This window comes from Scyliorhinus torazame, chromosome 5, assembly GCF_047496885.1.
Source record: "Scyliorhinus torazame isolate Kashiwa2021f chromosome 5, sScyTor2.1, whole genome shotgun sequence".
In the NCBI taxonomy this organism is placed as follows: Eukaryota; Metazoa; Chordata; class Chondrichthyes; order Carcharhiniformes; family Scyliorhinidae; genus Scyliorhinus; species Scyliorhinus torazame.
In genome coordinates, this window is record NC_092711.1 from 69,257,661 (window position 1) to 69,269,946 (window position 12,286).

The 12,286-nt window shown below is 49.4% G+C and overlaps 1 protein-coding gene across 1 annotated transcript; it reads right to left on the bottom strand.

Annotated features, from left to right (window-relative positions):
* Window positions 1-5,237: 5,237 nt before the first annotated feature.
* Window positions 5,238-8,320, bottom strand: LOC140418299 (uncharacterized). The gene has a single exon (XM_072501767.1). The coding sequence runs from the start codon at window positions 7,724-7,726 to the stop codon at window positions 6,746-6,748; it is 981 nt and encodes a 326-aa protein (XP_072357868.1). The 5' UTR covers window positions 7,727-8,320; the 3' UTR covers window positions 5,238-6,745.
* Between the last annotated feature and the right edge of the window lie 3,966 nt (window positions 8,321-12,286).

Sequence of the window (12,286 nt, forward strand, 5' to 3'; positions counted from 1 at the left end):
GGTTCCACTTCAGATAGAGAATTGAATCCTTTCCCACAGTCCCCACATTTCCACGGTTTCTCCATGGTGCCGGTGTCCTTCTGTCTGTCTGTGTTGGATGGTGAGTTGAAGCCTGGTCCACACACACAGCCTGAGTACGGTCTCTTCCTGATGTGAAGCCTGGTCCACACACACAGCCTGAGTACGGTCACTTCCTGATGTGAAACCTGGTCCACACACACAGCCTGAGTACGGTCTCTTCCTGTTGTGAAGCCTGGTCCACACACACAGCCTGAGTACGGTCTCTTCCTGATGTGAAACCTGGTCCACACACACAGCCTGAGTACGGTCACTTCCTGATGTGAAACCTGGTCCACACACAGCCTGAGTACGGTCACTTCCTGATGTGAAACCTGGTCCACACACACAGCCTGAGTACGGTCTCTTCCTGTTGTGAAGCCTGGTCCACACACACAGCCTGAGTACGGTCACTTCCTGATGTGGAGCCTGGTCCACACACACAGCCTGAGTACGGTCGCTTCCTGATGTGAAACCTGGTCCACACACACAGCCTGAGTACGGTCACTTCCTGATGTGAAACTTGGTCCACACACACAGCCTGAGTACGGTCACTTCCTGATGTGAAACCTGGTCCACACACAGCCTGAGTACGGTCTCTTCCTGATGTGAAACCTGGTCCACACACACAGCCTGAGCACGGTCTCTTCCTGATGTGAAACCTGGTCCACACACACAGCCTGAGTACGGTCACTTCCTGATGTGAAACCTGGTCCACACACACAGCCTGAGCACGGTCTCTTCCTGATGTGAAACCTGGTCCACACACACAGCCCGAGTACGGTCTCTTCCTGATGTGAAGCCTGGTCCACACACACAGCCTGAGTACGGTCACTTCCTGATGTGAAACCTGGTCCACACACACACAGCCTGAGTACGGTCTCTTCCTGATGTGAAACCTGGTCCACACACACAGCCTGAGTAGGGTCACTTCCTGATGTGGAGCCTGGGCCACACACACAGCCTGAGTACGGTCACTTCCTGATGTGAAACCTGGTCCACACACACAGCCTGAGTACGGTCTCTTCCTGATGTGAAGCCTGGTCCACACACACAGCCTGAGTACGGTCTCTTCCTGATGTGGAGCCTGGTCCACACACACAGCCTGAGTACGGTCTCTTCCTGATGTGAAACCTGGTCCACACACACAGCCTGAGTACGGTCTCTTCCTGATGTGGAGCCTGGTCCCCACACACACAGCCTGAGTACGGTCTCTTCCTGATGTGGAGCCTGGTCCACACACACAGCCTGAGTACAGTCACTTCCTGATGTGAAACCTGGTCCACACACACAGCCTGAGTACGGTCTCTTCCTGATGTGGAGCCTGGGCCACACACACAGCCTGAGTACGGTCTCTTCCTGATGTGAAACCTGGTCCACACACACAGCCTGAGTACGGTCACGTCCTGATGTGAAGCCTGGTCCACACACACAGCCTGAGTACAGTCACTTCCTGATGTGAAACCTGGTCCACACACACAGCCTGAGTACGGTCTCTTCCTGATGTGGAGCCTGGGCCACACACACAGCCTGAGTACGGTCTCTTCCTGATGTGAAACCTGGTCCACACACACAGCCTGAGTACGGTCACTTCCTGATGTGAAACCTGGTCCACACACACAGCCTGAGTACGGTCTCTTCCTGATGTGAAGCCTGGTCCACACACACAGCCTGAGTACGGTCACTTCCTGATGTGAAACCTGGTCCACACACACAGCCTGAGTACGGTCTCTTCCTGTTGTGAAGCCTGGTCCACACACACAGCCTGAGTACGGTCTCTTCCTGATGTGAAACCTGGTCCACACACACAGCCTGAGTACGGTCACTTCCTGATGTGAAACCTGGTCCACACACAGCCTGAGTACGGTCACTTCCTGATGTGAAACCTGGTCCACACACACAGCCTGAGTACGGTCTCTTCCTGTTGTGAAGCCTGGTCCACACACACAGCCTGAGTACGGTCACTTCCTGATGTGGAGCCTGGTCCACACACACAGCCTGAGTACGGTCGCTTCCTGATGTGAAACCTGGTCCACACACACAGCCTGAGTACGGTCACTTCCTGATGTGAAACTTGGTCCACACACACAGCCTGAGTACGGTCACTTCCTGATGTGAAACCTGGTCCACACACAGCCTGAGTACGGTCTCTTCCTGATGTGAAACCTGGTCCACACACACAGCCTGAGCACGGTCTCTTCCTGATGTGAAACCTGGTCCACACACACAGCCTGAGTACGGTCACTTCCTGATGTGAAACCTGGTCCACACACACAGCCTGAGCACGGTCTCTTCCTGATGTGAAACCTGGTCCACACACACAGCCCGAGTACGGTCTCTTCCTGATGTGAAGCCTGGTCCACACACACAGCCTGAGTACGGTCACTTCCTGATGTGAAACCTGGTCCACACACACACAGCCTGAGTACGGTCTCTTCCTGATGTGAAACCTGGTCCACACACACAGCCTGAGTAGGGTCACTTCCTGATGTGGAGCCTGGGCCACACACACAGCCTGAGTACGGTCACTTCCTGATGTGAAACCTGGTCCACACACACAGCCTGAGTACGGTCTCTTCCTGATGTGAAGCCTGGTCCACACACACAGCCTGAGTACGGTCTCTTCCTGATGTGGAGCCTGGTCCACACACACAGCCTGAGTACGGTCTCTTCCTGATGTGAAACCTGGTCCACACACACAGCCTGAGTACGGTCTCTTCCTGATGTGGAGCCTGGTCCCCACACACACAGCCTGAGTACGGTCTCTTCCTGATGTGGAGCCTGGTCCACACACACAGCCTGAGTACAGTCACTTCCTGATGTGAAACCTGGTCCACACACACAGCCTGAGTACGGTCTCTTCCTGATGTGGAGCCTGGGCCACACACACAGCCTGAGTACGGTCTCTTCCTGATGTGAAACCTGGTCCACACACACAGCCTGAGTATGGTCACGTCCTGATGTGAAGCCTGGTCCACACACACAGCCTGAGTACAGTCACTTCCTGATGTGAAACCTGGTCCACACACACAGCCTGAGTACGGTCTCTTCCTGATGTGGAGCCTGGGCCACACACACAGCCTGAGTACGGTCTCTTCCTGATGTGAAACCTGGTCCACACACACAGCCTGAGTACGGTCACTTCCTGATGTGAAACCTGGTCCACACACACAGCCTGAGTACGGTCTCTTCCTGATGTGAAGCCTGGTCCACACACACAGCCTGAGTACGGTCACTTCCTGATGTGGAGCCTGGTCCACACACACAGCCTGAGTACGGTCTCTTCCTGATGTGAAACCTGGTCCACACACACAGCCTGAGTACGGTCTCTTCCTGATGTGAAACCTGGTCCACACACACAGCCTGAGTACGGTCACTTCCTGATGTGGAGCCTGGGCCACACACACAGCCTGAGTACGGTCTCTTCCTGATGTGAAACCTGGTACACACACACAGCCTGAGTACGGTCTCTTCCTGATGTGAAGCCTGGTCCACACACACAGCCTGGGTACGGTCACTTCCTGATGTAAAGCCTGGTCCACACACAGCCTGAGTACGGTCTCTTCCTGATGTAAATGGTGCAATATGTTTTCAGACTCTGTGGCTGGTTAAAGTTCTTTGCACAGTCAGTTCGCTGGAATAATCACTCAGTGTGTATGTGCCTCAGTGCTTTTCCAGTCGCACTGATGTTTGCAATCGTTTCTTTTAGTCAGGACAAACATTTCTCCTTCCACATTGAAAGGCCGATGATTTTCAACTCCTGATGAATTGATAAGACTGTCAGGACTTACATGATGTTTGGTTTGAATTTCCCATCTGCAATCCTCATATTGTGTAAAAGAAGTTTACATTGAATTACTTAGATTCTACAATGAACAGGCCAGTTGGTCCAACTGTTCTGCTGCTGATTATACTCGACACATCTCCTTCCATTCTATCCACCTCATCTCAGCCTGTCAGCTGATCTTTCCATTCCCTTTTCTCATGTGCTTGTTCCATTTCCTTTTGGAAATATCCCAGCACTTTCCACAACTCCTTCCCTGGTAACAAGTTGCACATTCTAATCCAGTGAATGAAGAAATGTGTCTATATCTCCCTCTTGGACTTATTAGTAACTCTCTTGTATTTATGACCTAGTTTACAATAATAATAATCTTTATTATCACAAGTAGGCTTATGCAATGAAGTGACTGTGAAAAACCCCGAGTCACCACACTCCGGCACCTGTTCAGGTTCACAGAGGGAAAATTCACAATGTCCAATTCATCCAACAAACACATCTTTCAGGACTTGTGAGAGGAAACCCGAGCATTCGGAGGAAACCCACACCGACACGGGGAGAACATGCAGACTCCGCACAGTGACCCAAGCAGGAATTTAACCTGGGACCCTGGCGCTGTGAAGCAACAGTGCTTGTCAGCCTCCTCGGTGTTAAGCACGAAACCGACGAATCCCGCACCATTTCTCAGTGCTAACCACTGTGCCACCCATGTTTATTCCTGGCTCCCAGTTTGCGACTCCTTTACAATTGGCAGCATCCGCTCCACCTCTCCCCTGTCCAACTCACAGATCGTTTTAAAGCTTTGTATCAGGTCACTACTCAATTATTTGTTTTTTCAAGAAAATAAGGCCCAATCTGTTTAATTTTTACCCGATAGCTGTAATCTCTGTTTACAAAAATCATTACGATGCATCCAGGTTAGAAATTGAGGAGAGAAACCTTTTTTTGAGTTGGCACGTGCGCCTGTGTGGTCGCTTCTCTGCAGATCTGGTACCCTGAGAGCCCCGCCCCTCATTCACTGATTGGTTGGAGGACAAGCTGTTTCCGTTAGTCATTTTGCTACCCCCTATTGGTCAGGAGCTGCCGTCAATCATTGCCTGGGCATTGTGAGATGTCAGGTGAGAGGTCAGTGTTAGCACTGGGACTGCGGCGCCGAGGACCCGGGTTCGATCCGTGTGGAGTTTGCATATTCTCCCCGTGTCTGCGTGGGTCTGACCCCCACAACCCAAAAAGATGTGCAAGGTAGGTGAATTGGCCATGTTAAATTGCCCCTTAATTGGAAAACTTTGGGTTCTCCAAAGTTATTTTTTTAAAGCGCAATAAAAATTGCCATTGATCTGAACAATCCTAAGTGCGCTAATAGCTACACTGACAATCAATTTAAGATAATCAGTCCAGCTCGTAACAGGACTCATTTTATTTTGCTAAAAGCGACATACTTTCATATGCAGGCACCAGTTCTCTGGAATATGATCAAGACTTGCAACTTTTTTTGAATTACTCGGAAGCTCAAGGAACCTGTAGTTTTCTGTTGATTTGTCAACATCAATGTTTCAGCCAATCAGAGTGCACTTGCAAACCAATCAGCCCTCTTGACTCCTGTTGTATTAATTGTGATCATTTGAAATTTGGCATTTTTCTGTTTGTCCTGATAAGTACAAAATGAAAAGCTTCAGCAACATTTCTCTTTTCAGCAATTTTAATTTCAGTGCTCATAAGTGACTTTAAGTTCTTTTAAGTTCCTTGAGAATTTACTTTGATAGTGGAGGTGTCACTGTGAAGAATGTGTCAGTCAGTAAGAATTGTCAGCAAGGATTAATCACCAGTTTCTAATTGGTGATGTTAATCAGTGGAATCTTAGCCATAGTATTGCTAGTTTAGCTCACTTGGCTAGACAGCTGGTCTGTAATGCAGAGCAAGGGCATCAGTCAAGGTTATTCATGAAGGCCTGCCTTCTCAACCTTGCTCCTCGCCAGAGGTGTGCCTCAGGTTAAATCACAACCAGTCAGCCTGTGGTCATTTGCTCAACTTTACCCAGAGACAGTGAATTGTAGAGTTTGCACTAAAGATCCATTTTGTGCTGAAGGAAAAGTTCATAAATTTATTATCAACAAGTTCCTGAATTAAAGCAAAAAAATCACAGATGGTGCTCTTTAAATGGAACTTTGCAGCCCTGAAAATCAGGGCTTATAGCCAAGGGTCAGACCCACGCAGACACGGGGAGAATATGCAAACTCCACACGGATCGAACCCGGGTCCTCGGCGCCGCAGTCCCAGTGCTAACACTGACCTCTCACCTGACACCTCACAATGCCCAGGCAATGATTGACGGCAGCTCCTGACCAATAGGGGGTAGCAAAATGACTAACGGTAACAGCTTGTCCTCCAACCAATCAGTGAATGAGGGGCGGGGCTCTCAGGGTACCAGGAACTTATAGCCAAGTTCCGCACACATGAGTGCGGCCTCAACCGGGACCTGGGATTCATGTCGCATTACATTCATCCCCCACCATCTGGCCTGCGAAATCCTACCAACTGTCCTGGCTTGAGACAATTCACACCTCTTTAACCTGGGGTTACCCCATCTCTGGATCTGTAAAGATTTAATCACCTGCTAATGCTCGCATTCCTAGCATTGTTTGGCATCTTTGAATTTGTCTATATATGTGTTTCTGGAACAGACCTCTTCATTCACCGGAGGAAGGAGCAGCACTCCGAAAGCTAGTGACATCGAAACAAACCTGTTGGACTTTAACCTGGTGTTGTAAGACTTCGTACTGTGCTCACCCCAGTCCAACGCCGGCATCTCCACATCCTGAAAATCAGTGACAGATCCAGAATATTAAACTCCAGCCAGTTATAGGGATTGTTAATGTCAGCAGAAACAAACCAAATATTGTCAGATTATCAATCCTGGATGTGCTTAACAGCAGAATCCAAACCCTGCAGACAGTTGTGAACTCGCTGGTGTGTCAGCAGGTGGGATGACCGAGTGTATCCCTTCCCACACTCAGAGCAGGTGAACGGCCTTTCCCCGGTGTGAGTGCGCTTGTGTAAATGCAGGCTGCCAGACTGAGTAAATCCCTTCCCACACTCGGAGCAAGTGAATGGTCTCTCTCCAGTGTGAGTGCGCTGATGTGCAGTGAGGATTGATAACTGCCTGAAACTCTTTCCACAGTATGTGCAAATGAATGGCTTCTCCTCTGTGTGAATTCGCTGGTGTGACTGGAGGCTGGATGAATTAGTGAATTCATTCCCACACATGGAGCAGGTGAATGGCCTCTCTCCAGTGTGAACCCGCTTGTGTGCACGGAGGTTGGATGAAGACCTGAACCTCTTTCCACAGGAAGTGCAACTGAACGGCCTCTCCTCAGTATGAATTCTCTGGTGTGACAGCAGGTTGGATGACAGAGTGAAGCCCTTCCCACACACAGAACAGGTGAACGGCTTCACCCCTCTGTGAATTTGCTGGTGTGACCAAAGACCGGATGGACCAGCGAAATTCTTCCCACACAAGGAACAGGTGAACGACTTCCCCCCAGTGTGAACTCGTTGATGTGCATTGAGGTTGGATGAACATGAGAACCTCTTTCCACAGGTAAAGCAGCTGAACGGTCTCTCCTCTGTGTGAATACGCTGGTGTGACAGCAGGTGGGATGATGTTGTGAATCCCTTCCCACACTCGGAACAGATGAATGGCTTCTTCCCAGTGTGACTCTGTCGATGGTATTCCAGCAGGTATGGATAATTGAATCCTTTACCACAATCATCGCATTTCCATGGTTTCTCCATTTTGTTAGCCCCAATGTGACTGCGTCGATGAGTTTCCAGCCGAGATGGATAATTGAATCCCTTCCCACAGTCCCCACATTTCCACGGTTTCTCCATAGTGCTGGTATCCCTGTGTCTCTCCAGTTTGTACAATCAGTTGAAGCTTCATTCACACACAGAGCTCATGTACGGTTTGTCCCCACTGTGAATGGTGATGTTTTTTCAGGCTGTGAGAGCTCTTTCCACAGTCAGTTCACTGAAACACTCTCACTCAATGTGTGTGTCTTGGTGCTTTCCCAGTCACACTGAGGTTTGAAATTTTCATTCAAAGACAGAACAAACATTTCTCCTCCCACTGTAAATGACAACAGTATTTAGGTCCTGATGAATCAGGTGGCTGTGTCAGATCTTGATGTGAATTTCAGTCTGTAAATCCTCCTCTTCTAATACCCTGGAAAAGCAAAACTATTCTGAACAGACAATTCTAGTTTCTCTGGAACATTTTTCCTTCTCTTGTTCCCCCCAAATCTGTCAATCCCCGTCCCACACACTCTCCCTCCTTCCTGGGCTGAAATCCAAACCCTTCTCACTATCTCCACCATTTCATGTCTCCACTCTCAGCACAGACAATGATTGTGAAGGGTTTGCGGATCCACAAAGTCCAATTCCTCCCACCCGCTGACTCCACATCTTAGGCACAAACAAGGCCCGAGACATCAATCGCACTGCGCATACTCCAAGCTCTTTGACGCTGCGCCTGCGCGCTAATATTGAGCCCCGCAGCCGGACTGCGCATGCTCTCGCTCTCAATGCCCCGGAGGAGATTGACGGCAGCTCCGGACCAATAGGGAGAGCGGGCGGGAGTGGCCGGTCCTCCAACCAATCAGACTGAATGAGGGATGCAACTAAAGCATGCGCACTGCAAGTAATGGCGATTAACAGGCACTTCTCTGGCGAATTCGCACACGCGAAGAGAGAATATTGGTACGGAAGGTGAGAAGGATCGGAGATTTCTCAAACATGTTGTGTAAACCGAAAGGCAAAAAAGCGGACAAACCGGGTCCATTTACCACGAACGGGGCTGGTGGCCGCAGCGTTAACGGTCACCATCTTTATTGGGGACAACGTGCAGCAAGACGCATGCGCGATCGCCATCTTTCTTGGGGGCAATGTTTTGAATGACTGGGCGGAGCTTGTTACCCATTGTTCAGAATACAGACAACCTGTCCATCAAAGTGCATTACCCTTTGAGACCCAATGTCTTATTTGTGAAGCAGAGAAAGGAAGAAAAATAAACAAATCTTGCCCTCCGGATCCACGACCTCACGGGACGCCCTGCCCTTTGTGTTTAAAGATCTGTTCAGTCACATGAATACCAGGGCAGACACCACAATCCAGAACAAAGAAAAGTACAGCACAGGGACAGGTCCTTCGACACTCCAAGCCTGTGCCAGTCATGATGCCCTAACTTAAAAAAATGCTTCTGCCCTTACCTGGTTTAGTCGCTTATCCTGGGCGGGATTCTTCCAGAACCTGGGCCGGACCGAAGAATCCCCGCGACCGGGCCACGCACCCCCCCCCCCCCCCCCCACCAACGCCAGCACGCGTATCTCCGCAGAGCGGATAATCGGCGCCATTGGCGCCAGCGTGGTTGGCCAGCGCGGACGGCTCTACGCGGTCGGCCTGCCGATTCTCAGCCCGGGATGGGCCGAGCAGCCGTAGTGAAAATACTGATTCCCACCAGTGCTGTCCACATCTGCTCTCAGCCGGTGGAACTCAGCGTGGAGGGAGGAGAGGAGCTCATTTCTTCCACGCCAGCCCCTGTATTCCTGTGCCATGTTGCGTCGGGACCGCCGTGTTGAAAGAGGCCACTGCGCATGTGCGGATCCCGTGGGGCACAGTTCGCACCAGGATTGGCAGCTGGAGCAGCGTGAACCACTCCAGCGCTGGGCTGGCCACCTGTAGGGGCCAGAATTACTCCTGGCAGCGGCCCGTTCACGCCGCCGTAAAACACGACGGCGTTTACGACGACGTGGACACTCTGCTGCGGGATGGGAGAATTCCACCCCATGTATCCATCCAGATGCCTCTTCATAAATTCATAACACACAGGAGCAGAATTAGGCCATTCGCCCATTATCAATTAAAAATCTGTCTAACTCTTTCTTAAATTTACTCACTGTCCCTGCATCCACTGTCCACGGCACTCTGGGGTAGCAAATTCCACAGATTCACAACCCTTTAGAAGTAGTTTCTCCTCAAATCTGTTTGAAATTTGCTACCTCTTATTCTAAGATTATGACCTCTCGTTTTAGAATGCCCCACAAGAGGAACCATCTGCTCCACGTCTACTTTATCCATATTTTTAGCATCTTGTACACCTCGATTTGATCTCCCCTCATTATTCTAAACTCTAGAGAGTATAGGCCTAAACTATTCAATTTCTCCTCATACGACATCCCCCTCGTCTCTGGAATAAATCTTGTGAACCTCCTCTGAACTGCCTCCAATGCCACTACATCTTTCCTCAAATAAGGGGACCAGAATTATGCACAATGCTCCAGGTGTGGTCATACCAATGTCTTGCATAGTTGCAACAACACTTCCTTACCTTTGTACTCAATTCCTTTTGCTATAAATGCCAACATTCCATTTGCTTTCCTTATTATCTGCTGCACCTACATGTTCATTTTCTGTGACTCATGCACAAGGACACCCAGATCTGTCTGCATTGGAGCACCCCAAAGTCTTTAACCATTTAGATAATAAGTTGCCTTTCCATTTTTTCGACCAAAATGCATGACCTCACACGTATCTATGTTAAACTCCATTTGCCACATTTTGGCCTATTCTCCTAACCTATCTATGTCCATATGTAAGGTTCTTATTTCCTTATTAAAACTTACTGTCTCACCTATTTGGGCAGCACGGTAGCACAAGTGGATAGCACTGTGGCTTCACAGGGCCAGGGTCCCAGGTTTGATTCCCCGCTGGGTCACTGTCTGTGCGGAGTCTGCGCGTTCGCCCTGTGTCTGCGTGGGTTTCCTCCGGGTGCTCCGGTTTTCTCCCACAGTCCAAAGATGTGCAGGTTAGGTGGATTGGCCATGATAAATTGCCCTTAGTGTCCAAAAAGGTTAGGAGGGGTTATTGGGTTACGGGGATAGCGTGGAAGTGAGGGCTTAATGTGGGTCGGTGCAGACTTGATGGGCCGAATAGCCTCCTTCTGTACTGTATGTTCTATGTTTGTGTCATCTGCAAATTTGGCTGGAGAACCTTCTATCCCTGTTTCCTAATTGTTAATATAGATTGTAAATAGTTGGGGCCCAAGAACCAAACTCAGTGACACCCCACTAGTTACATCTTGCCATCCAGAAAAAGACCCATTTATCCTGACTCTCTGTCTCCTGTCCGTTAGCCAGTCTTCTATCTAAGCTAATAAATTACCCCTAATCCCATGTGATCTCTCCTTGTGAATTAACCTTCTGTGCAGCATCTTATCAAATGCTTTCCAGAAGTCCAGATTTACGACAATCGACAAGATCTAAATATACAGATGCTTGTTACATCTTCGAAGATTGGATTGTCTCAGTCTTTGTGAGAAGAAACTCTATGAGCTCCTCGCAGTTGTTGAATTTGAGGATGTAGGAGATGGGGAGATGCGAGCTCTTCAAAAGGAGCTAACTTGTTTGAGATATTAGAAACACCAGACACACTGTATATTTCACTAAAACCAGGTTTATTTGACTTTTTTTCCACAATAGCAAGACCCGAGAATGGGATGGAGCTTATTAACATCAGCAGAAATGCAATCAAATGAACATGTGGAATCTGGGATGTGATTATCAGCAAAATCCAATCATTGTAGTTTATTGTGGACTCGCTGGTGTCTTAGCAGAGTGGATGACTGAGTGAAACTCTTCCCACACACAGAGCAGGTGAACGGCCTCTCCCCAGTGTGGACCCGCTGGTGTGTCTGCAGGTGGGATGACTTAATGAAGCCCTTTCCACAATCGTAGCAAGTGAACGGCCTCTCCCCAGTGTGGACACGCTGGTGTGTCAGCAGGTTGGATGCATTGATGAATCCCTTCCCACACTCGAAGCAGGTGAATGCCTTCACTCCAGTGTGGATTCGCTGGTGTGCAGTGAGATGACAGGCTTGCCTGAACCGAGTTCCGCAATGAGAGCACCTGAACGGTCTCTCGTCAGTGTGAACACGTTGATGGCGCACCAGTTCCCATTGAACTATTAAAGCACTTCCTGCAATCTGGACATTTAAAAGATCTCTCATCAGTGTGACCTAGCTGGTGTGACTGCAGATCATACGACTGAGTAAACCCCTTCCCACACTCAGAACAGGTGAATGGCCTCTCCCCAGTGTGAGTGTGCTGGTGTGTGAGCAGGTGGGATGACCGAGTGAATCGCTTCCCACATTGGGAGCAGGTGAATAGCCTCTCAATCGTGTGAACTTGCTGGTGTACAGTGAGGTGACATGCTTGTCTGAATCCAGCCCCACATGAACGCATGTGAACGGCCTCACGTCAGTGTGAACACTTTGATGGGTCATCAGGTTCCCAGAACCTTTGAAGCATTTACCACAGTCTGGGCATTTAAAAGGTCTTTCATCAGTGTGAACTTGCTCATGTTTCAGCAGGGTGGATGACTGAGTGAATCCCTTCC

Bases quoted from the DNA above. Each gene is read 5' to 3' on its own strand.
- LOC140418299 (XM_072501767.1), bottom strand. From the start codon at position 7,726: ATGGAGAAACCGTGGAAATGTGGGGACTGTGGGAAGGGATTCAATTAT.